The sequence below is a fragment of the Pteropus medius genome, unplaced genomic scaffold (genome assembly GCF_902729225.1).
Source record: "Pteropus medius unplaced genomic scaffold, Ma_sr-lr_union100, whole genome shotgun sequence".
NCBI lineage: Eukaryota > Metazoa > Chordata > Mammalia > Chiroptera > Pteropodidae > Pteropus > Pteropus medius.
Window position 1 is genome coordinate 15143256 of NW_024347791.1, and position 26567 is coordinate 15169822.

The following is a 26567-nucleotide window of genomic DNA, read 5'->3' on the forward strand; positions in this document are numbered from 1 at the left end:
CAGGTCTATAAATACTTAGAAAATATAACTCCTTCTCTGGAGCCCCCATCACCTCTCTTGAAGTTTTTGTAGTGTGCTGACAATATTATGACATGCCGTGCAGTAAAGATAGCCCTGTGTATGTTTATCTTCCCTACTACGTTTTAAACAGTCCCCGTGAAGGTAAGGATTGTGTCTTAATCATCTTTGTGTCCTGCCCAGATCCAGCTTCCAGTCACCTAGCTAGTGAATTGCACAAAGTAGATGGTCAAAAATTAGTGTGAAACGAATGCGTGAGTGATGGGGTGAATGGAATTGAACTTAAAGGGCGGTTTCGTTAACACCATCTATAACAGTACTGTCTTCTCCCTCACCACCTGATGGACTCTGAGGAACCGCATCTGTCCTGATCACCACTTTATCCCCAACACTTCCACACGAGCGTTGGGATAATTTTTATACTCCAAGAATGAGTATTTCAGCACATCAGAAATGAAAGAGAGCAAAGCAATCCAAAGCCGAATGGAGATGCGCTGCCTTGGCGAGCAGTGTCCGCCTGCCCCTGGGTGAGTGGGTAAAGGACTGGAATTTCCCAGGCGACCCCTGGGAACCGCGGATGATCGCCGGCGCCGACCTCTCCTCCGCGGCGATAGGTGGCGCTGTGGCCAGACTCGGCCTCCCGATCCCTGCGGCGCCGCTCTTTGGGCGGAGTGGGGGAGTTGAGACAAGGACCTGTGCGGGCCCGCTTCGGCCGCTCCGCTGGCCTGGTCTCCTTCGGTGTCTGACTGTGCGTTCAGTCCAGCACCATGGGGAAGCGGGACAATCGGGTGGTGAGTACCCTACGGGGAAAACAATGGGGCGACGCAGGGCCAGGCGGCAGGAGAGTGGGACCCCTAGCTCTTCCCGGCCAGGCCTGAGGGTCAGCGGCGGCACCGAGACCTCCAGCGGGGAGACTCAGGTCTCTCCCACCTCCGCACCCTCCCCAACGCCGGCTCCTGGCGCGCGTGCGCCGCGCACGCTGTTGGCGCCTTCGGGGGCGCCCCCCACTCTCTCAAGATGTCCTCTTTCCTCTCCCACCCCAACCTCGCCGCGTCTTTTGGCAGTGCTCCCTGGCTCCCTTCCCTCCTTCCCTCCGGCCAGCAGTGCCCTTTTTCTAGAGCAATAAGAACTCGGGGAGACCCATCCCCTCTAGCACATTAGCCCAAAGTGTGAGGCCCGTGGAGGCGCCGGGGTTCGCTCCCTCCTTGGGGTCTCGCACCCTCTCGTGCGCACCCAGGTGAGATGGAAGCCTGGAGTCGTTGGACGTGGTCCCTGCGCCCGGGGGCCTGCAGCGTACCCCGTTCTAGCGGAGACGTGCTCACGTTTTAGAACCAGGGTGGAAGCATTTAGTTTCGTGTCCCCAGCGCCCAGCACTGCCTGGCATCTGGTACGCCCTGTGAAGAAATAAATGGCGTGGAAGTAGTTGACTTGGAGTTAGGAGCATACTGGAATGTCAGTTTTGGTCCCTTGAGAGTTGGGTGACCTGAGACAAGTTGTTTTTCTTTAGTCTCAGTTTCTCTATCTGTAAAAGGAGATCAGTGTTATCATCAACCTAGTTAAGACCACAAAAGGCACGATGGCCAGGCCAGTGTTTGGCATGAAAGTTATTCTAGTAAATGTATAAGCAATATATAAATAAACGGTAGAGTAAGAAATGATATCTTATAAAGATTTGAGGTTCTGAGGACATTCAAAAGAAAAGGTTCTTTTTACTGGTGGAGATGGAAGGAAGGCATTCTAGATGGCCCCTAGGTTGATTTGGAAAACCCAGGTTATGCATCAGATTGGATAGGTGCTAAACAAAGGATTAGCAATAAACTTGGGCAGCCTTACAGTTCCTGGGCTTGTCTATGACAGTTTTAACCCCTGCGCAGCAAAATGGAAAAAACAAACAAAACCATTTAACGCTAATGTACTAAATTGAATGAACTAGCATTTTCAGCGATTATTTCCTTTGTGGGTTTTTGGGAGAGTGAAGTGGGGAGTGTTAAATGAGCTTTATTTGTATGAAGTGATGACATTTCCCATCTTCAAAACGTTTGTTTTAATTTAATTTTATGTAGTTTTCACAAATCAAAGATGTCTAGGAATCACACTAGTGAACCTTGATTACAAAACTGAGGCATGTTCTTTGCTGCTACTTCCCTGGCTGTAGGTCAGAGCTCGTTGTGGTAGCCTGATTCTCATAGAGTTTGAAATGTTCTGCTGGAGCGTCCTTAGGCTTGAAGTGTTAAGTGTTTTGGCTTAATGTGCTTGGGCCTTGAATGTTTAGAAATTACCAGACCTCCCGTGCAGTTTCATCAGGGGCTCAAGATGTTTTGTTTTGTTTTTTGGGGGGAGTACTTGTTTATACATCCCTTTAAAGCATTTGAAAAACTTTTCAAATGAGCTTCATTTAACTCCAGAGCATTTTGATAATAACTCTGGGCTCTGCTTATTACTTGGTATGCTGTCTTGGCACAGTGTTCTGGTGACATTTTGTTTACACTTCAAAGGTTGTGGGAATGAAAACATGAAATTAAGATGTAGAAGACACAAATTGTCAAATTCAGTCTCTTCCTTGCATGAACGAGGCGATGGAACTATTTAAACTGGGACCAAAACTTGGGTCATCTGATACTAAGCTCAGTACATTGTAACTCTTGATTTTAGATACCAAAATGAATGTTTGCCTCTGAAAATACTGGCTTTTTTTTTTTTCTTACACTGATGATTAAATTACAGTTTTAAAGATGATAGTTGCTTTTTAAATATCTCTTAAATTTCAGTTTGAAAGGTTTTTTTAAAAATCGACTTTATATTTTCGAGCAGTTTTAGGTTCACAGCAAAATTGAGGAGAAAGTAGAGTTCCCATATATTCCCTACCATCACATGTATACAGCCTCTGCCACTGTGAACATCATTCACCAGTGTTACATTTGTCACTGTTGATGAACTGACATTAACATATCCTTTTCACCCAAAGTTGATAGTTTACATTATGGTTCACGTTGGTATTGTGCATTCTTAAACAGGTTTGTTTGTTTTTTTAATTAAACATTTTCATTCTCAAGATTTGTAAAGAGTCGTTAAATTCATATAGTCATTCTTTGTGCCCATTGTTTTCCAAAACTTTCTCGCATGTTTTCTGATATTTGTGCCCTCTAGGCAGATGTATCCTTTAGATAAAAATAGGTAATCAGAGTAACAAATGAGTTCTGCACACTGTCCTTAACAGTTTTACCGCATTGCTCTTTTCAGCTTGCCCACTTGCATATTTCTTTGAGCCCAGTTTACCAACCTGAGATTCAAAAACATTGTTTTCTATCACCTAAACTCATGCAGCACTCTGGAGCCACAGACAATTCTAGTTATATGAACATGAGCATTTGATTTGAGGGCACAGGATTTAAAGCAATTAAATGATAGCATGGTGTTTCAAGAAATTTCACCACTTCTTCATTTTAACTGATGCCTAACCACCCACCCCTTAGTGTTAGGAGCATTAATTTTCACACTGAAACATAATAAGTGAAAAAGTTTTACCTTTATAAAAGTTATTTTTTTTGTTTTAAAAACCTTTCTGTTGTATGTAGGAAAAAAAGCATTGTTGCTTAATGATTATAAGCACAAACTATCAAGTGTTTTGCAAGGAGCCTAGTACATAAGATGCACTTAATAAATATTGCTGTTATAACTGAAATAAATAATGGAGATATTTGGAGTTTACTTAAGCAGACTGAGGGCAGTGTTTATGGTCAGAAGCTTGAAAATTAAACCTTACTGCATACTCAATGATAGCCCATATACTTGTACCATAAATTGATTATAAGTAATAATCCTAGCCTGTGAATATACTACTTTATTTTTATTTTCCTCTGAAAAGTCAACAGTAAGATAGCTTGGTACGTACTTTGGGAAACCAGGTTCACAGTAGACATTAAGACATAAAAATGTTAATGCACTTTTTAACATAAATGCTAAAAAAATTGAAGACTGTAAAACATAGTAAATGTTATGTTATGGTTTTTAAAAATTAGAATGAAAAATTACCATTGCACTGTTTGCGAATTTTTACTTGAAGACAGTTCAACTCTTTGAATTGGAGTTGGCAGTGTTGTGATTGAGTTTCTCTAATTTTGTTTACCATTAATATCATGATAACGTTTGTAGTTTGTTTTGTTTTTATCTTTCTTTTATAAAGGTAATGAGTTATTTAAAAGTTCTTTCCTCCAGTATATGAAATGATGACAGTGGACATCTCCTTTTACATTTTGGTGTACACGCATCTAGGTTTTAAAAAATTTTTATAGCTATTTATTAATTTGGTGTCTTATTTTTTGGCAACCTGATTTTGCTTTTCACTCAAGAAATCTTGGACATCTTTCCATATCAGTAATTATAGATCTCATTCTTTTTAATGGCTACTTAGTATTTTATTTGGGGGGTACACTTTAATACACTTAATGAATCTCCTTTTGATGGCGATTTGGGTATTTTCGTTTTTCCTTATTTTAGTAATTTAGTTTTGAACATCCTTGTATAGATTTGCATTCTTCAGGAATAAACAGTGTTTACAGTTTTAAACTTTAAAATATTTTACCATTAGGTACTGCTAAAATTGTGACATGATACCAAAGAAATGAGAAAGTGGTGGGTATTATGCTCCTGTTTTAAAATGACGAACTTAGCTTACACATTGTACTTGCTTTTACTTAGGATTGTCAGTGTCACTAGCTAGGCCACCAACTCCTCTATTGTGTCCTCCATTAGTTCTCATATTTCCACATGAACTGATTGAAATTCTCAGCAAAGGCCATTGAATGAAATATTTGAGGGCATAACAGTTGGTATCAAAAATGTTATATGCCCTGTCTTTAACTTTGCATTTGATATCCACATCAGCCCTTATTCTATAACATATCTGACATTAGGAGCTCTAGCAGTCATTCCTGCCTATAAGAAAATATGTTAAAGGTTAAACTTTTTCATACAAAGTAATTAGGCAGTGTCCAATTGAATGGAAATAGTTCTCAGTGTATTGTTTATAGTGGTTTTATATTGTTTACTCTGCCAGAGAAACCTGAAAATATATAACTAGTATTTGTTATGGATGTGGAAAATGTTAGTTATTTTTACAGATTTTGTTACGTAAAAGGCAACAAAAACATTGTCTCCTTTCACTTCCTTTGGAATGTTAAGTATTAGATTTAAGGCCTTAAAATCAACCTTGAAAATAGTCGTTTTCAACTAAAATTCTTTTTATTTAAAAATAGAAGTTACAAATGTTTATTGACTTGAATTAAAATTGAAAAATGATAAAGATCAAGAGGTTGAGACTGAATTAAAGACAGATTTTATATCTGTAGCAAACTAAATTTTAATAAAACATCTCTTTACTAAATACTGTAATTAACAAACTTGCTTTATTTTGTCTCAGTGTTTTTGAAAAATGTATTTAAAAATGTGTCCTGCAGTAGTAACTGCAGTATACAGAGTGTAATTTAGTTTTTTGTAGTTTATTTTATTGTGAAAAATGTACATAACATGAAATTCATTGTTCAGTACATTCATTAAGTACATTCACAGTGTTGTGCAACTATTACCATGATCCATTTCCAGAACATTTTGCCATCCCAAACAAGAAGCTCCGTACCCATTAAACAATATCTCCCAGCCTCCTCTCCCTACCCTCCTCCTTCACCCCAGCCCCTAGTAACCTCTATTTACTTTCTGTCTCTATGAATTTGTTCTAGCTAGCTTATATAATTGAAATCATATGATATTTCTCCTTTTGTTTCTGGCTTATTTCACTTAGCATATTTCTAAGGTTTATTCATGTTGTAACATGTACCAGTTTCATTTCTTTCTAATATGCCATTGTATGTATATACCATATGTATTTATTCATTCTTCCTTGGATGGATTTTTGGGTTGTTTCAACCTTTTGGATACTGTGAATAATGCTGCTGTGAACATGGTATACAAGTATCTATTCAAGTCCCTGCTTTCAATTCTTTTTCAGTTCCATTTAGAGATGGAATTGCTGGATCATATGGTAATTCTATATTTAACTTTCTGAGGAACCACCAAACTTTTCCACAACAGCTGCACCATTTTATATTCCCACCACCAATTTGTAACAGTTCCATTTTCTCCGCATCCTTGACCACACTTGTTACTTTCTGTGTTTTTGATAATAGTCATCCTAATGGGTGTGAGGTGGATCTCACTGTTTTGATTTGCGTGTTCCTAGTTATTAGTGATGTTGAACATCTTTCATGTGCTTATTAGACATTTGTATATCTTTTTTGGAGAAATGTCTGTTCGAGTCCTTTGTGCATTTTTGAAGTGAGTTGTTTGGGGTTTTTGTTATTGAGTTGTAAGATTTCTTTATGCATTCTGGATATTAATCCCTTAGATATATGATTTGCAAATATTTCATTCCATTCTGTGGATTGTGTTTTCATTCTTTTGACAGTGCCCATTGATACACAAACATTTTTAATTTTGATGAAGTCCTGGTTATCTATTTTTTTCTGTGCATAATTTAATTTTTGATGTTCACAATTTGTGAATAAAATTGCCATCAGTGTGGCACAATACTTCCTGAGATAGAAGACAGAGTAGAATAAGCAATGAATTTAGAGTTATATCTTCTTTACCTTTTTTTTTGGAACTGAGTTTCATTTGCTGGTGAGCAGTGTTACCATCCTCACAGGGTTATTGGGCTTTAGGAGATGGCATTATAAAGCCATTTTACAGTAAGAGATATCATTTTCATCAAATCTCTGGTAAAAACACATTTTCTATGAAATCACGATATTACTCATCTTCTATACTTGTAAGGCTTAATAGAGCACTAAATTTATTTTTTATAATGAAAAATTGGTTAGCCAGATTGTTCCTGCTTGGTTAGACATCCTTTTATTTATTTATTTTTTTCAAATTGCTTTATGAGTAAGTGAGCTTTTGCATTTTTAATGGTTATTTTAATGGAGTAAATTTTATTCTTTCCTCAAGGCCTACATGAACCCAATAGCAATGGCCAGATCGAGGGGTCCAATCCAGTCTTCAGGGCCAACCATCCAAGACTATCTGAATCGACCAAGGCCTACCTGGTATTTGTAAAATAATTTATCTATTTATAAAATTTTCATAAACTTTTTAAAGGTTACTGTTACAGCTTTTATTGATTGCCAAGCAATTGCCAGATATGTAATTTTTGAAGTAACATTTGATATGTGCTTTCTTTTGAGTGTATGAAACACACGCATGAGTATAAAGCAAACATTTGAGAACCCAGTACTCAGAATAGCTAAAGCACTACCAGATAACCTTTTCACACTAATCTCTTCTCTATCCCCTAAAAAAGACCTTAAGCTTGCATTTATCCTAGCCTATTTAAAATGGTAAGTTTGAGTAATCTCATCCTTCATCGAGATGTAACTAGGTGTTATGAAGGATAATTTTAGGCCTTGGTTCTAGTTTTATTTGCCGGCTTTTCAGTGAGAATTTCCCATGGTAAAAATTTTACTTTAAATTGTTGGGTTTTGCCCTCAAAGAGTAGCTCTGACCTTTTGTAAATAAAGTTCATAGCCTTATTATTTTTTAGAATGTCCTCTTATGAAATATCATATTCCCGAGGTAACATGACAGGCTTCAGAGTAGTTAGCTTGAGAATCCTTCTAAATGCCTCTGAAAGCTGGGCAACTGTAATTCAAAGTTGTCCTTGCATATAACTGGGAATCCTTCCTTTGAGTTAAATAGGAAGTAAGCCTTGTCAACCTCTTACAGTGTTCATGAGTGCTGTCAACTGTTGCAGCATACCAGAAAATAAATTATCCCCAAACAAAGTATATTTTGTCTTTAAAATTGGGGAGAAGGAATGAACTTTAAAGGGGGTGTGTGCAAGCAAGTATATTACATGTGTATCAGAGGTCCCCAAGACAACTCTCAGGTTGAGTAATTCACTAGAAGGACTCAGTTGCACTCGTGGGTAAGATTTATTACAGTGAAAGGATACCAGCCACAGTCAGCAAAGGGAAAATGCGCATGGCATAAAGTCCAAGGGAGACTGAATGTAGGCTTCCAAGGCTTCCTCTCCTATGCAGTCACACAGGACAAGTTTCATTCTCTTAGCACAAGTTGTGATACTTCATGTGAGATGTCACCAACTGGGGGAGTTCTTAGGGAGTCTTTGTGCCCAGAGTTTTTACTGGGGACTGATCAGCCTCTGCCTCTTAGGTGCCCAAATTGTAGACTCCAGAAGGAATGCAGGTGTTCAGCCCAAACTATAGAGTTTATACAACCACTTAGGTCAGTGAGTACCTCTTAACGGGGAATGGTAAGGACCCGCCTAAAATCCAAGTTCCCAGACACAGCCAGGGCCATTCCGTGAATAATCAGTCAAGTGTGCTGTGTAAACTCTTTTCTGCACAACATGTGTGAAATACGTTATAAGATGGGTGATTCAGTAACAGAATATAGTAGTTCAGTCAAATAGACTTTGGCTCACCCTAACAGTGAAACTACTAAAGTTTTGTAACGTTAGGCAGATTTCTTTTCCCCAGACTTCAGCTTTTATCTGTAAAAGAATACTACCTTTTCTTACAGGATTGTTGTGAGGATTAAAGGAAAATATATTTAAGTGCCTGTAGTATGTAAATGCTTAAATGTTTTGTGTATTAGCTTTTATAACCCATATTTAAGAAAGGCGTGATTGATGTTATTTGATAGGCTTTATTGTGATAATTGATTTACAAGGATGTGAACACAAATTTGAAATGTATGAACACTGGAATGGAGGCTTACTAGGGGATTAAGAAAAATGTGTTTATGAAATTTCGTTGTATTGTTTGTAAGCATTCATCTCTAATTCGAATTGCTTGAAAATGTATTTTTACATTCTATTTTTTTAAGGGAAGAAGTGAAAGAACAACTAGAAAAGAAAAAGAAAGGCTCCAAGGCATTGGCTGAATTTGAAGAAAAAATGAATGAGGTTTGCAAATAGTACCTTTCAAAAAAATAGACCAGTCTTTTTTGTTATAATAAAAGAATGAAATAATTTTTTAATAAACCAAGGGTTTAGACATAGCTCTGTAGGTTAAGGGGCTCTGTATTTTATAGGTGTTCTTGTTTTATTGAATACAGATTTGTTTGTAAATATATGATTTTAAAAAACAGAGAAAACCATCTTATAGTAATTTAAATCATCTTAAAGTTTTCTAAATGATAGGTTTTTTCCCCTTCTCTCCCCTATCCCCATGCCCCCATTTTACCCTGGGATTTCCATGGTGATACTTGCTAGTTTTGATTTCCAAAAATGTATGTAGTATTTCAGCCACAGTATAGATTAATTCAGCTTCCGTTTGTAAAACCGTCTTTGTTGGAAAGAAAAAAGTCCTCAGCTTCAGTAATGATACCTTCTCTCAATATAGAGTGGAGAACTCCCACCCCTTAATATTCTCTTTGAAAAGCGCTCATACAGGCTCCTTCGGTGATAGGGTAGAAAATTCTAGCGCTTGGGATATCTTTTTTAATTAGAGGATGGTAGTTGAGAACTAATAGAGGATAGAGGATAGGAAACAGTGGTTGTCTTAGATGTATTAGAAGGGGATAGATAGCCCGTGATGGTCTTTATAACTTTTTTGCAGAACTGGAAGAAAGAATTAGAAAAACATAGGGAGAAATTACTAAGTGGAAGTGAGAGCTCATCCAAGAAAAGACAGGTAATACCATTTTTACTTTATTGCTACCCTTGTAGTTGGGTTTTCATAATAATGCTGTGTACTGCTACTAATAGATAAATTTGAAAACTCCTATCAACTTATTTGGATTTGCACTTTTATTTGTTTGCTTTTAGAGAAAGAAAAAAGAAAAGAAGAAATCTGGTAGGGTGAGCAAAAGTTTTCCATTTTTCCAAATGTTACAATTAAGAACCTACAAAAAAAGTAAGAATAATTTATACAACCTGTGTGCTAACCCTAGGTGAGTCAAAGAGCCTGGAGATCTTATGGTAGTTATAGGTGGTTTTGTTCTATTTTTGATATAAAAGATAGGTACCAACCTCATTATAACCTAGTAACTCCTCTCTTGCTTTTAAAGAAGGAAAATTGACTACCATGGCTACATCTATCATTATTTTGTTGAGCCTTTTTTTTTTGGTGAGGAAATATGACATTTGACATTTTAGTATTTAAGGTATGAATATGGCATCTGTTCTCAGATATTAGATTGATTTCATTAAGTATTTGAGAGACTTGGTGAAAAAAAATTCCTGCATCTCACAAGCTTTAATTGTTTTGTGCTTGGTCAAGTATTCATCTTCTTCTTCATCAAGCTCTGATTCTTCCAGCAGTTCTTCAGATTCTGAAGATGAGGTAAGTTTTGCCTATAATGATTCATGAAATATCTGTAATTTCTTTAATTATAAAGGAAACATGTTATAAAATACCAGTTAAAGATGTTTACTCCAGAGTTTGATTCATGAAATATCTGTAATTTCTTTAATTATAAAGGAAACATGTTATAAAATACCAGTTAAAGATGTTTACTCCAGAGTTGGATTACTTATCTATAACTGAGAGCACTGACATAAATAATTAAATATTTAAATATTGGGGGGGTGTATTGGATTTCTGAATTTGTCTTGTTCATTTAAAAATCAGTAAAAGAAATAGATTTGAAAATCAAAAATGCTCTTTGATTAGGTGCTAGAGATTACATGTGACTTAAATCACTTTTAATAAAACAAGAAATTGATATGTTACATTTTAAATATTAAGTAAAACATATTTACATGCTGGTCCTTTCACTAACTTTTCTTTATTGATAAATGTTTGATATTAATAAAATGCATCAGTTATACTTTAAAAACAAAGCAAATGTTTCCAAAAATGTTTTATATAGGATAAAAAACAAGGAAAAAGGAAAAAGAAAAAGAAGAACCGTTCACATAAATCTTCTGAAAGCTCCATGTCAGAAACTGAATCAGACAGTAAGGTAAAATTATTTAAATTAGCAACATTTTGGATAGCGAAGACACATAACTAAGTTTTTCTTGTAGGTCTTCCTATCTTAAATCGCTCTCAGTTTAGAAATGAGATATGGCATTTTTTGCCATGTGTGGGAAGATTTTTTTCCCCAGCTTTACTAAAGTATAATAGACAATTAGTTGCTCATACTTACATTGTATAATTCAGTGAGTTGTTGTTTTTTGTTTTTTGGTTTTTTTTTTTCATTTTTAGTTGGCATACAATAATATATTAGTTTCAATTGTACAACATAGTGATTAGAGATCTATATAACTCACTAAGTGGTCACCCCACTAAATCAAGTAGTCTTCTTCCCCCTTGTTATTTTTTACAACATTGTTGACTATTTTCTTTATGCCGTATTTTATATCTCCATGACTATTTCGTATTTATCTATTTGTACTTCTTAATCCCTTTGCCCTGTTTCACCATTCCCCCCAAACCTCCCTCCTGTCTAGTAGCCGTCAGAATATTCTCCGTAATTATGAATTTGTTTCCATTTTTGTTGTTGATTTTGTTCTTTAGATTCCACATTACGTGAAATCATGTGATATTTGTCTTTCTCTATCTGACTTCATTCAGCACAGTACCCTCTAGGTTCACCAAGGCAATATCTTTTCCCTTCCCCTTCCTTTTAGTCTCTACTTGTCTTTTAATCTGAAGTGAGTCTCTTGTAAGCAGCATTTGTAGAGGTCTTGTTTTCTTACCTATTCAGCTTCCCTATCTTTTGGTTGGAACACTTAATTGTTTTCCATTTGAGGTAGTCATTGATAAATAGGTAGTTATTACCATTCTTTATTCACGTTTTTGAAACATTTTATTTCTTCTTAAAGAAGTCCCTCTAACAATTCTTGTAATACTGGCTTGGTGGTGATAAATTCCTTTAGCTTATTTTTGTCTGGAAAGATCTTTATCTGTCCTTCGAATCTAAATGATAGCTTTGCTGGATAAAGTAACCTTAGTTGTAGATCCTGGGTTTTCAACACTGAATATTTTGTGCTAAGCCCTTCTGTCCTGCAAAGTTTCTTTTAAGAAATCTGCCAGTGTTATGGGAGCTCCCTTGTGAATAACTAACCACTTTTTCCTTGCTGCTTTTAAGATTATCTCTTCGTATTTAACCTTTGGCATTTTAATTATGATGTGTTGCGGTGTGAGCCTTTTTGGGTTCATTTTTTGGGGACTCTCGGAGCTTCCTGGGGTTGTATGTCTATTTCCTTCACCAGATTAGGGAAGTTTTCCATCTTTATTTCTTCAAATATATATTCAGCTTCTTGTTCTCTCTCTTCAGGTACCCCTATGACACAGATGTTGTTACCCTTAATTGTGTCCCATAGGCTCCTTAAAGTATTATTATATTCTTGGTTAATTTTTTTTTTTTTTTTTTTTTGCTGTTCTGATCACATGTCCTTGGCTTCCTCATCCTCTATATCGGCATTTCGATCCTCTTCTTCCTCCACTCTGTTGATTCCCTCTATTATACTCTTCATCAGAGATAAAGTATTCTTCATTTCTAACTGGTTCCCTTCTATAATTTCTATTTCCATTTTTATGTTTTTTATCTCTGTTAAAGTTCTCACTGAGTTCATCTACACTTCTCTTAATTTCCTCGAGCATCTTTACAACCAGTATTTTGAACTCTGCATCTGTTAGATTAACTCCTTTTTTCCAGTTTCTCTGTTCTGTTCTCTCATATGGTTTCTGCTTCTTTGTCTTCCCATTTTGGCTGCCTTTCTGTGTCTGTTTCTGTGTACTAAGCAAAGCTCCTAAGTCTCCCGGTCTTATTAGTGAAGTAGGTGTCCAGTGGCACAGTCCTGAGAGGGATTCAGCTATAGGCCAAGTTTAGCCCCAGCCTGTGCACTTCCAGGGCCACCTGTTAAGATTCAGCAAGCAATCCACAGATGCTGTGCTTGTAGTTGCCTTAAGAAGCCACACCAGAAACCGAGGCCAGCAGCCTCCAGTGTGAGTCTTGGTGCTGCTCAGCAAGTGGCACAGGGCTCACCAAGGACACAAGTGAATGTGGCTTGGGTAGGGCTGTGGGTTGGGAGAGGCAGAGTTACAGGGAATCCTCTGGGCAGAACGACCTCTGTTATTCCAGCTATGGTGGCACTGAGTCCGCACACTGGGAAGGACAGGGGAGGGCTCAACAGAAGAACAGTGGATATCGCCAGCACTTCCTCCTGGGAAAAAGCCCTCCCTCCAGCTTTCACTCCAACAACTCAGTGTCCTCCTGTAAGTCTCTGGTGTCCCCTGAGCAGCTGACCTGGCACTAGTGCTCAGAGCGAGCAAGTCTGTTACCACGAAAGTCCACTCCAAGACACAGCCTCTTTAAGAGGGATCTGCCACTGCCCATTTCAGCTCCTATCACCTCTGTCCTATTCAGCCACTCTGTTGGGGTTGATCGCATCTTCACCCCCTCCTACCTCCATCTGTTGCTGGGTGATTTCTTATTTTTCTTGCTAGTTGTAGGGGGCTTGGGGGGCTTCTGTTCCTGTAGACCCTCAGGCTACTTTGCTTGCTGTTTGTTTGTGTTTCCTTCTCAACTTCGATGTGATTGCAAGAGGTGATGAGCAAAGTTTCTATCATCAAGGCCATTTTGCCCGGTCTCGAAATATAGAAGTTCTGCGCCATTTAATATCTTACCTATGGCATTCAATTGTTCTCTAAATACTTTCACATATATATCTCCATGTCTCAACATTTCCATGACAGCTTTATGATAAGGAATGGCAGGCATTATTTTTCTCATTTTCGTGAAGTCATAGTTCAGAGAAAAAACATCTTGCTTAAATTTGTACAGCCAGTATTAGAATCGGAAGTTGAATCTTTATCTTCTACTCTCTGGTCCAGTGTCCTTTCTGCTGTACCTTAATCTGTTCTGTGCTATCCAGAATTGTCAGACACAATTCGCTGTCAAACAAGAGTGGTCATAAGGAATACATGCAGGTTGCAATAAAAATGTAGGTTCCTGGGCCTCATTTTCAGAGTCTGATTTTGTAAATCTGATTAGGCTCAAAAGTCTACATTTTTAACAAATGCCCTCTGTGATTCTGACACAGGGATGTCCATAGATCACAATAAACATTGTCCTAGGATCCCAGAACAAAGCAGCTGTCTGGTTTTGTGGCAGATATCTACTCCCCTAGTGAGATTACTTCTGACAAAAGTGTCTAGGAAGTATTCAGTAAATGTTGAGGGTTTTTTTGTCTTTTAAAACAGAAGAGCCAGTCTAATGATAGCTACTACATGTTATGCCCAGTTCTAAGCACTTGACATGTTAACTCAGTTCTCTCAACAACCCTGTGAAGTAGTTATTTGTTATGCGATCCTACCTTATGCATAAGAAAGGCTCAATGAAGTTAATAGCTGGAACTGAGGTATTCAAAAGTAGAATTCCTTGTATCCTCCTTATAAGGAGACCAGGGAAATCAGATTGGTAAATGTCAGAGCACAATGTGAATAGAACTCCAGAGCACATGACCACCACAGGCAAATACAGACAGTAGCATAAAGTCTTACTTTAAAATAGGCCATGTGGTTATTATAGACAATATCAGTCATTTTAGGTTTACATAGATTTGATATACAGAAGAGAAATGAATAAGTCTTGTTTCTTTACAACCACAAGTATACACAACATATTTTTCCTACATTTAAAAAAAAATTTTGGTGTTGAAGTAAATTTCTCAGTCATAGAGCAATTACCCTTTGGTATTTTTGTCTTTATATTATAATGCTGTATTTTTTACATGTAAAATTGATATGTGTGTGTATATATTTGTTTAGGATAGTTTAAAAAGGAAAAAGAAGTCAAAGGATGCATCTGAGAAAGAGAAGGTAATCATAATTTTACGTTGCCTTAAGATAGTCTGTCATACAATACTTCAGTTACTTTAAGAAATTTCAAGAAATTAACAATAATGTGTTCCCTTTTTTAACATGAGACTTATTTCTTTTGCTTTTATGACATTTCATGTTGATTTAAGAAAATTATTTATTGGATTCATTATTGAAGTATTCCTGCAGAGAGTTTGAATTTGTGTATTAAATTCAAATTAAAAATTAAAAATGGATTATATCAAATTCAAAATTCAAAATAATGGAGATTACACATTTCCTTTGTTTCCTCAAGTTATTTTAAAGGAGGCCCATTTAATTAAGGAGCATGGACTTCTGTTTAAAATTGAGTACCATAGATAAGTTTTGAAAAAGTTTTTACTATAAGTAGATGTTTTACCTTCACTTGGGACTTAACTATATAATTAATGCTAAATTAATCCCTACCCATGTTTCTGATTTATGTGTTAAAATCTTATTCTGATTATTAAAAATAAAAGCCGAAAGGAAGCAATTACTAATGAAAGAAAACTACAGACCAGCGTCACTATATTTTACTTGGTCTTTCTATATCATTTTTTTAATTCACATAATAGGCTTTTATTAATCATCTTAAAATTAGCATTTGGTAGTATTTAGTATATGTGCTATGTTGTACAAAGACCACCTCACTCTAATTTTAACACTTTATCACCTTAAAAACAACTTATACCCATTAAGTAATCAGTTCCCATTCTCCCTTCTTCCCATCCCCAGGTAACCTCTAATCTTTCTATCTCTGGATTTGCATATTCTGGATATATCATATAAAAGCAATCATACAATATGTCACCTTTCGTACCTGGCTTCTTTTCACATAGTGTAATGTTTTCGAGATTCATCCAAGTTGTAGCAAGTATGTCAGTACTTCATTCTTTTTTATAGATAAGTAACGTTCCGTATATGTACATAACACAGTTTGTTCATCCATTGATGGACATTGGTTTTTTTCTACCTTTTGGCTAAGATGAATGATGCTACTGTAAACAAGTTTCCATATGGATATATGCTTTCATTTCTCTTGGGTATATACCTATATGTGATTTTCATACCAATTTTCAAATAAAAGGCCACTAAGACACTAAAAAGAGAAACCATCATTACCAAGTTGGATTAATTTCAAGAATTCAAAGATAAGAAATTTAGTGATATAATTTGCCATGTTAACCGGCCACATGAAATCATATGATTATTTTAATAGTTGCCAAAAGGATATGATGTAAGTCAACATTAATTCCTCATTTTCAAAACCATTATAGAATAAATGGTTACTTTTATGTCTTTTAAAAAATATATGTGTCATGTGGGATATAAAACAAAAAGCAACAAATAACAGAATGATGGTTACCAGAGGAGAGGGGAAGGATAAAGTGATCAAAGGAGGTCAAATATGATAATGGAAGGAGACTAGACTCTGATGAGCACACATGAAGTATACAGGTGTATTATCAGGTTGTACCCCTGAAATTTATATAATTTTAAATTTATGCTGTTAAACAATATTGCTCCAATAAATTTAGTTTTAAAAAACGTATGTGCAAAACTAAAACCTGGTGATATACAACATAAAATACTAAAACAACTGCATTGTGAATTTGAAGTATTTCAAAATAATATAAGGCACAAGGTAATAGACACATACATAATAGATACTATAATAAACACCCATATATGTATTAGCTAGAATTAACAAATGATTTACATTTTGTTTCAGGTCTTGTTCTATTAAAAAAAAAAAAGTACCCGATACTTTCTCCTTCCTTAGAGGCTGCCATTTCTGAAATTAATATTCATCTTTACATCCACGTTTAAACACTATGGTTACAAATCTATGGCCATGCCACCCTGAACACGCCTAATCTCATCCAATCTCGGAAGCTAAGCAATGTCGGACCTGGTTAGTACTTGGATGGGAGACCACCTAGGAAGACCAGGTGCTGTTAGCGTAAAAAAATAAAAATAAAAATAAAAAACACTATGGTTACATATGTTCATAAATAACATATTTTGTATTTTCAAAATGGTATCTTGTTTCCTTTTGAAATTTTTTTCACTCATTGCTAGTTGACATTTATCCTTGTTGATACTCTCAAGTTTGTTTCATTCATTTATAGTATTCCATTATATTAACTTGCCACAATTTATTTCTCCATTCTTTTATATGTGGACATCTAGATTGTTTTCATTTTTTGGTAATGCACACAGTGCTGCCATAGCTATTTCTTATTTATTTATTTTTTTTCCACGAGTTACCGCTAATTTTCTGAGATATACCTAGGACTATAATTTCTGGGTCCCAGAATGTGCATACATTTAACTTATCTACATTTTGCTTACCAAAGTGCTTGTTATTAATTTGCATTCCTTCTACTATTCTGCATACTTGCAACACTTGGAGGCTTCCTTTTTGCCAATGTGTATACGTGGTTGAGCTTCCTCACTTGATATTAGCCCTTCAGATTTCATTTTCTGTGAATTATCTGGTCATAGTGTTTACCCATTCTTCTATTGGATTGTTTTTGATCCTTCTGATTCATTAAAACATACGTTTTGGATACTACTATTTCGTATACATGAGTAACATCTTTTGCTCTGTGGTTTCTCTTAATCTTGTTTAGGTCATAACTATGTAAGGAAGAGGTTGTAACTTTAAGTCAAATATATCAGTCATTGTTTTGAGCCCCATTTTTATTTTAAATTGTTATGAAAGTGCAGTGCAATACCCAGTTAAAAAATATAATGAAAGAAAATAGCCCATTTATAATAGTAACAAAGAATATATAGGAAAATTTTAAAGAAGTGAGGACTTATTTGAAAAAAACTATAAATCTATTCAGAGATACATATGAAGATTTAATAAATGTTCCTGGGTATGACTTGCTTTACTAGAAGTTAAAACATTTTTTTAAATGCTTTCATTAAAACAATGCAGTATAGTACAGGAATAGGGGGGGTGGGGGGAATGAAACACCAAAGAGTCCAGGTAAAATTTTTTAAATATTTGTGGAATTTAATATATGATAAAGGTGGCTTTTCTTGGGACAAAATGACTAGTCGTTTGGAAAATATAGATATTAAGGCCAAATAAATTCCAGTTAAGTCAGAGTTTTAAACATACGAAAATATAACTAGAAAAAGACAAGGGCGAATATAATATTGGGGTGGGGAAGGACTGTGCCTTAAAACTCAGAAATCTGTGACCACATAATTCTAATTCTGAATGACAAAAAAGATCACAAAAAATCATGAACAAAGTTTAATTATACTAATGAACAAACTAAAAAAAACTAGGAATACATAATTCAAAAACAATGATCTTCAAATTAAAAAAATACCACTCACAGAAAAATTGGTAAAATATATGGTTGGTAATTATAAAAGAAAATACCACTGTATTCCAATAATCTGAGATTGATATGATGATTAATAAAAGACTTTTTGGTAAAGTGTGATTCATAAAAGAGTGAAATAAACATGCGGAGTGGCGGGAGAGTGAGAAAATCATTTGGGTGAAGGCTGCTTCGGTCCTTGATTTAGTCATTATTATTAGATAAGGATTTTGTACTCACATACTCTTCATTGTGTTTCAACTTTGCTTTTAATAACAAAGAATCCGTGTGCCTGCCCTCCAGAGGAGATGGGTTAAGTAAATTGTGGCATATACTTTCAACTAATGTCAAAGGCAGCCATAAATGACAATGTAGTTAGCATGGAAAGATACTATAGGGTGAGAAGAGCTAGTTCCAAATAGCAAGTATTTATGTAAAATTGTAAATATACACATAGACAGTTATTTCCAAAAATCTCTGGTGTTTAATCCCTTGCAGTGAGATTTGTGTGAATTTTTTTACAATGAGCATTTATTATGTGTACCTATAATCTGACACATAGATAATCACTCTTAGTTTATTTTCTACGTGACTTTTTTAGTTTATATCTTCAAAATTGGATTCATGCTGTACAAAATTTTACATCATTTTTTCTTTGTAAGATTAAGTGGTGAGCATTTTTCACTGTGTAGTTTCGTTGTTAGGAACTACTTAGACATATAGAAAAAGTATGTGGAAAATAATAAAATGACACCCACCATATCAACCACAAAGCTTTAATAAATTCTTACATTTTTCCATGTTTGGCTTCAAATGTTTTTGAAATTTTTTTTTCTTAAAATATATATTTAAGTCCCTAAGTACTCCACCAGTCTCACTTAGAGTTATGCATTTTGTCAACATTAAAAATACTTAGAGATGAAGATAATTTTTTTTTTTACTTTAACACTTAATCAACTAAAGGAATTACTACATAGAGATCCTTTTAGGTCATTACAAATAATTACCTTTTGATTTTTTTCTCTGCAGCACTAGGCCTGTCTAGAAACAAAAGAATTGGGTAGAAACAAAAGAATTAGAATACAGAGGACCCAAATCTTAGACCATTGGTATTGTTCCTTATGACTCTTTAAAATTCTATCATCAGACAGCAAAGTTGGAAACCACATGATATCATTTATATGTGGGCTATAAACCTAAAAGAAATAAAATTCTATCATATATAGTTAAAGAAAAGGAGGATATTACATCTAAATGGATATGTGGTTATTTTCAGGTTATTTAATAAAAGTATTACTTTTTTGGAATTAAAGACTGAATCCTGGTAAATGTCACCAGTTTTAGACATTTTTAAATAAAAATAGATAATTTTTATGATAATTTGGAAAATTGTTAATGGAACCTAGAAAATTTGCATGGCATAGTAATATAACTTTTCAAGTTGAGATACATATATTTTTTTTCATAGGACATTAAAGGACTCAGCAAAAAGAGGAAGATGTATCCTGAAGATAAACCTTTATCATCTGAGTCCTTATCAGAAACCGATTATATTGAGGAGGTTAAGTATATAATTAAATCCATTTTCTTCACTTTAAAATGTTTGGTTATTTGATTTAATAAATATGAATTAGTAAAAAGAAATACTTTCAAAGTATTTGATTTACTTTTGTTATTATGATGTATTATGAAAAAAAGAAGTTCCATTTCAGAAAAAAATTTATATTTTTCAAGAAGATAATTATATTGCTGTTTTGATAACCATATTTTCACATACCTTTCCAGTCTGAGATATATTTACTCTTCTTATATTTTCTTTTTATTATACTATTATTTGATTACATGAAAGGTGCTGTATAATGTATAGCCTATTGAAATTCGCATTCCCTTGTTTTTGTTTGGAACTAGTACTATTTAGGGAGTAGATGGGTGATGAGGTGAAGCAGAAATGTTGGCATGATATCAATTTTTCTATCTATAAAAGGAGAGAGTAGAATTAGATAATCTAGACAGACAGTCCTTTTCAGCTCTGATAGCTCTGTCTTAGATTTTGTACTCTTAGAATTAGAGTCTATTTTTAGTTACTGGTAGGTCTGTAAGTTATCTATTTCTCTCTTTGACTTGGTGTCCTTGTTTGTAAAGTAGGGCTGATTGCCCTCATTTTAGAGCAGTACTTTATAATGCTCGCTGAAATGAAATTTGTAACTAATATCACATATATAAAACCTATACATCTTTATATTAATATCCCCTAACAAAAATAGAAGAAATACAAGAAAATGTCTAATTTTGTTAAATTATATTTCAGTACATAAATGCTTGAGTGTAGTACCTCCAAAAGACATAAAAATCTTAAGACTTAAGAAAATTCATGCTGTAGCAGGAGCATTATATACATGCCCTTCAAAAACTGTACAGTGGCATTATCACTGGCATTTTCCAGAATGGTGGACAATTCTCAGTAAAGCTCTCAATGAAACAATAGTCTTTCCTCTATTTATGTGATATTTGCACTTTGGGGACATTTATTGCATCTTAAAACCCTGTACAGAATACTTGGTGTATTTAGCTTCTGTATCATAACATGAATGTCTTAACAGGCCATTCAAAAGTTATGTCATAGACATTGCATGACAGCATCCTTTGTCTTGGCCTAGTTAAATGTGGATGCAACACAGCTACTACTACCACTTCAGTCATTGTTATGACAAGAATAGCAAACAACAATAATTTCCTAAGTGCTCTTTAGAGCACTTGCCTTAATATAAAATGTTATTTTTGGACTTAACATTAAATACACATGAGGTTTAGCAACTTTCAATTTAATCCACACTTTAAAGATTGAAATAAAATATTAATGGGGTGATAATTCTTTCTTTAAAGGATTTTGATCAGTGGTTTATACTAAATACAGTATACATATAACTATTATTTATTGGACACCAGAGTTAGAGAAATAGCTACTTTATTCCCAGTACTTCCCCTAGAGAGTGGATATTATTTCTATTTTACAGATGATGAAACTAAGAGTAATATATAGCAGAAGTAGGAATCAGAGCTTGGTATGTTTTATTTCAGAGCTCATGTGTTTTATCCACTGTACTTCACTGTGTTTTTTGTTTTTGTTTTTTTTAAGATGATGAAAATATAACAAACGCCCTCTAGAGATTTAAAACTTTAATTTCTTTCCCTTTAAATATTTTTCATTGAATTGAATTCTCATTGTGATGTAATGGGTTTGAGGTAAAACAGCATTTAAGATGTCATTTGGTTGTCAGAATGTTTTTTTACGTACAAATTTTGAAGATGCAATATATATTAGGGAATGAAAAAGAAATGCCTTGAATACAAGTGACATATTTGTCTTCTGTTCTCCACAAAAATTAAACTTTTTAGGTACGAGCCAAAAAGAAGAAAAGCAGTGAAGAACGAGAAAAAGCAACAGCAAGTATCACTTATGTTTTTACATCACAACAGTATAGCTGTTTTTATTTAATATAAAACGAGTCATGGGTAAAGCATGATTCTGTTCACTGGGACCAATTGAATATTTATTGGGAAAAGTGTGCTTTTGAGCTTCACCTGATGGGTTGGAGAAAGTTAAACTGGCTTAGGAAATATGAAGAATACCCTGGTAGCAAACATGTTTCCATTTCAGTATCTTACTATTAGATACATAAACTCAAACTTTTGTTTGTCTTTCTTAAGCTATACTATGAAATATGATATTAAAGTATGATTCCTTCTATCTTCGATAGTGGGTACTTCCAGATCAACCAAAACTGGTACTAACAGAAAAAGCCTTTCTGAGCACAAACTGCAATGAATAATAAGCAGGAATGTGACAACATAAAGGATATTCAATAATAAAGATGATTCTTTTGATTTCTAAAGCCAGCTCTGCCGTTATGCAGATTGAGAAGTAGGAAAGGTAGAAAGAAGAAGAGAATAAAGAAAATGGCACCGGCATCCAAATGAGAAGCAGACCAACCTAGAGAAAGTGAATAACAAATTATCCAAGAGTAATGTGAACCATAGCAGCAAAGTAACTTAAGAGTACCCAGTATCTCTGGGCTATAGCCTTTGGAGGCATTTTCTTAGGGAAAGGTAAAATAAAAATGAGAATAGCATCATTTATAGATTTGAGGGTAACTACGCCCTCCCATAATTTCCTTAGGTCTTAAAAAGAAAGTCCTTCTCTGATAAGGTTCACTTGGTAATATGTGATTCAGAATTAACATTTTATATGCCTTCAAGACCAAGGTGACATTTGAAAGACTTTTTTTCTCTGACTGGAAGAATAATTTAGATGAAGACTGCTTTGGTCTTTGGTTCAGGTTAATTAAAATATAAAATTAACTAATTTTGGATAATTCTAATCTGAATTTGAAATTCAAAATTACTTCGCTTTTTCATACGTTCAGCTAGCATGCGTTTATTAAGCTGTCTGTGCAGGCACTGTTGTGGGTCTTGGTAGAGTTATTTTAATGGAGTACAAGATAGATAAGAGGGCAGTACGTGAGAGGGTTACTTTGGGGATGGAAAGCCTCTCCGAGGAAGTAAAATTAAACTGAAACCTTTATAAGGTTTATAAGAAAGAGCTACCATGTGAAGATCAAAGGAAGAATATCCTAGGCAGAGAAGAGCTAAGTTCCTATGGTGGGAATGAGCTTCATATGTTTGAGGAACTGAAAGAGGGTAAGGTTGGTTTATACCTACTAGATTATGAGGATAGCATACGGTGAGGTTGGAAGTAAGCAGAGGCCATATCACATAGCAAAGTGTTTGGGTTTTAATCAGAATGTTTTGGGAAGCTCTTTTGAGGGGTTTGGGCAAAGAGGTAGCCTGAATCAACTTTACATTTTTAAAATGCTTTGGCAGAGGAGCTGAGTGGGCAGAGGTGAGGAATGATCTTTGGTTTCCAGTGGTAGTGTGGAAAGGGACTAGCATGATGGATTTGGGATACATTCTAGACTTAGATAGCAGGACTCGCTTGGTGCTTTGGATGTGAAGAGTGGAGTTAAAGAAAAGAGTAGATTCAAAGATAGCTTACATTCTTTGTCTAACGTTAAATGACATATTAGTGGTGCCAGTTACTAAGATGGCCAAGAGAGGATTTGGAGAGAAAATTAAGCATTTTTTTATGGTAATTTTAGATATGCCTATTAGATAACCAGGTAGAGCTGTTAATGAGGCACTTGCAATCCTGAGGTCACATTATAGGACCGGATGTAAAGATTTTTAAAACATGACTGGGGAAGCATGTGGGAAAGAAGGGGAAAAAAGCCCTGAAAGGTAGAGCAGAGGAAGAATCAGCAAAGGAAATGAAGAGGTCTTTGTGATAGAAGAGAAACAGCCTAGTGAGGTATCAAGGAAACCAAGAAGAAAAGTATTTCAAGAAGAGAGTGTTCAACTGTCCTTTTATGAAAAAGTAACCTATATCCAAAATCTATTTTTAAAAGCCCAAATATAAGATTTTGGACTGTCCCTGTGTACGTGGGCTTGTAATGAAAAGCATGATAAAAGTTAGCGTAAAGCCACAAAGTGATAGAGCCTTTGAGAGAGAAGGGGGGATTGTAGAAAGCTCTGATAGATGAGGAAATAGATAACGAAGCTTTGCTTTTACTAAGCGTGTATGTCTCTTTTCTTTTTATTTTCTTCCAAATATCAACGGCTAGTCTATCATTTGATACCACCTGTCTAAGTATCTGTTTCTGAAAGTTCTGCCTTCTCTACCTCTGAAACAGTCACGACGGTCAGGGTTCAGCAGAATTCTGGCTCCCTTTATCAGTGACAATTTGACAGCTTCTAGGCTTCAGCGGTATTTTCCTCTGAAAGTCAAGCATCTGGTTTACTAAGCTAAATAAGACTTTTCAACTATTCATCAATATTTTGTACCAGTTGTTAATTTAATAAAATAGTGCTCCCATCCTAAGCAGTACATAGTATCTGTGTTTCTATTTACTTAAATTTAATAGATTTAATATATCTGTTCTCTGAAAAACTGTCATTTTGCAAAAACAGTTGTTTTTGTTTTGGTATGAGGGTTTCTTTTTAGTAACCACAATTTCTTTACCTTAAGAAATTAAATGTAATATAGCAATTGATAACATGATTCAGTTGAATTTCTTTTCCGTAGGAAATTTTGTTAAAAGCTATATTAATGTGTTAATGACTTGAGTTTTTCCTTATCTTTTTGAAAATCAATAAGTGCTCTCTCAGTCCTCATATGATATTGGTTATTGAGACTTCTCAAGAAATGTTTTAAGTAGCTTACTTGGTTATGTGGATTGTTCAAAATAACTATGCATGGTAAAGTTGTTGTTTTTAATTTGCATGTTTTTTTATAGACATGTCTAACATGGAACTGTCTTTACAGGAAAAAACAAAAAAGAAAAAGAAGCATAAGAAACACAGTAAGAAAAAGAAAAAGAAGGCTGCTAGTACAAGTCCTGACTCACCATAACATTAAGAAAAATCAGGATTCCCTTAAAAGAAAGTGCAATGTCTGAGGAAATTTCAACTGTGAAAATTATGATATATTTACTAAAATGCATGAATTTTATTGTTTTTAGAATTATTCCTGGACTATTCAGTAGCCACTCAGATGCCACTGTGTGAAAGGGCTGTAATAGTTGCCTGCTGCCTGAACATCTTTTTCTCTTCCATTGCTTAATAACTCTGGGAGATAATACACAGCAATTATACTAGTGGTTGACATTTGGGAATAAAGTTAATATTTTTGACTAGAAATATCTAATGATAAGTCATCAGAAACTCAGTCTGGATACATCATTAAGATGGAATCAGAAATGACCAGGTGATTCTAGTTAACATTTTTGAAGTAGGGATTACATTGATAATTCAAAATCCTTACTCTGTAGATAAGTGTATTTTAATTTTTTCCCCTTGTATACTTTTATTTACCTGGAGAAGGAGCTTTTAGGGTTGGGGGTGGTTTGCTATTTCTTTAGCCAGCAGAATAGCGTGCCTTTTATCCTCACACATCCTATTTTTGCAGACACAATAGCCATGCTTTATGGGGAGGTCAGAGCTGGGTATGACAGTCTTGCTCTTCACTGAGCTTAGTGACATCCTTGGACTCTGTCATATGCTGCTTTGAGTGAACCAGAAAAACCAGCCATTTTGCAGCATGAGAAAGCCCCAGAAGCTCTGGGATTTACCTCCACTTCAATAATACTGAATGAGTCTTAGCATTAGAATGTGTTATAACATTTGAATTAATTTTGACCTCACTTTGGCTTTGGAGAGGAGTCATTTCAAATAGACACTGGTACTTTTTGAACTTGATAGCTAAAGATTCTACAATGCATGTTTTATACTACTAAGTTTTAACCAGTTAGGAAAATTTTATGTAACCAGTGATAGTTACTTTATTTTTTGTATGAATTTTGTTTAGGCTGTAATGTTTAGCTTTTATTAACTTTTTATTCTGCTATCTTAAATTCCTTACTGCATTTAATGGCATTCTTGCCAAGATACTTAGCATGTGAAAAGCAGGCTGTTTATTTTATTATTATTTTTTTTTTTTGTAACAGCTTCATATTGAAGCTGCAACTTAACCATAAAGAAGTTGAGTGGTGGGCCTGGTATGCTATGTCTTGTTACATAAAGCTCTTGCCAGAGTCTTAGTAAATACAACATTTTAAAAGTTTGTCTTTGTATATTCACAACAAATTATGACAAGTTAAAGTTACGTGAGAATTACATTAATTGCTCTTTCTGTGTCCTTTTACTAAGATTTTGTGCCTCGTATCTCCTTCTGAATTATTTACTAGTAATATTATAAGGAATTGATAAATCATTTTCACTTTACATTTTTATATAATCAGGTAACATGAAATATAATTTGATGTACAATTTTGCCTGTTACAGAGATGCTAATTATAGTGGTATATGCACAAAACATTTTGGCATGACAAGAGGCTGAATAAATAGCTATTTTACTTAAAAACGCTCCCTTTGAGTCACAAGTAAAGTTATAAAGATTAAGAAACATGACTAGGTGTTAAGTGGTAGGTGGATAAGACATGTCCCCAAGTTTTTAGCTGTAAAAATAACACATTTCTTGGTACATTTCCTTGAATTTTATCCTTAAGGCTTCATATTCTTTCCTAATAAAGATAGCAAAACTTTGTCTTGAGTACACAGAAAGTTTGAGAGACATTTTGTATCCAAAAAGAAGTTTCTCAGAATTGTTCATGAAAACGCTAAAAGGTAGGTTTATCAGGTTATTTGTTGATCAGCTTTGCCATGAACATGAAGTGTACCTTCACAGATTGGTCCAGTATATGATGATTATATCCCACTA

At 34.9% G+C, this 26567-nt stretch overlaps 1 protein-coding gene and 1 pseudogene across 2 annotated transcripts; both read left to right on the forward strand.

The window, feature by feature from the left end:
* Positions 1–655: 655 nt before the first annotated feature.
* FAM133B (family with sequence similarity 133 member B) lies at positions 656–26402 on the forward strand. 2 transcript variants are annotated; one of them, XM_039878099.1, is made up of 11 exons: positions 656–809; positions 7021–7118; positions 8920–8998; positions 9654–9728; positions 9863–9895; positions 10317–10379; positions 10909–11001; positions 14817–14867; positions 19704–19796; positions 21632–21679; positions 24615–26402. In XM_039878099.1, exons 1-11 carry the CDS (start codon positions 786–788, stop codon positions 24699–24701), a joined length of 744 nt encoding a protein of 247 aa, XP_039734033.1. In that variant the 5' UTR covers positions 656–785; the 3' UTR covers positions 24702–26402. The 2 variants fall into 2 exon arrangements, with proteins under 2 accessions (XP_039734033.1, XP_039734035.1); XM_039878101.1 differs by lacking the exon at positions 14817–14867.
* LOC120615267 (uncharacterized) lies at positions 16734–16852 on the forward strand (annotated as a pseudogene).
* Positions 26403–26567: the final 165 nt, after the last annotated feature.

Bases quoted from the DNA above. Each gene is read 5' to 3' on its own strand.
- FAM133B (XM_039878099.1), top strand. From the start codon at position 786: ATGGGGAAGCGGGACAATCGGGTG. The intron at 9,896-10,316 runs GTGAGCAAAAGT...TGCTTGGTCAAG, and splicing joins AAAAGAAGAAATCTGGTAGG to TATTCATCTTCTTCTTCATC. The intron at 14,868-19,703 runs GTAATCATAATT...TTTTTTTCATAG, and splicing joins ATGCATCTGAGAAAGAGAAG to GACATTAAAGGACTCAGCAA.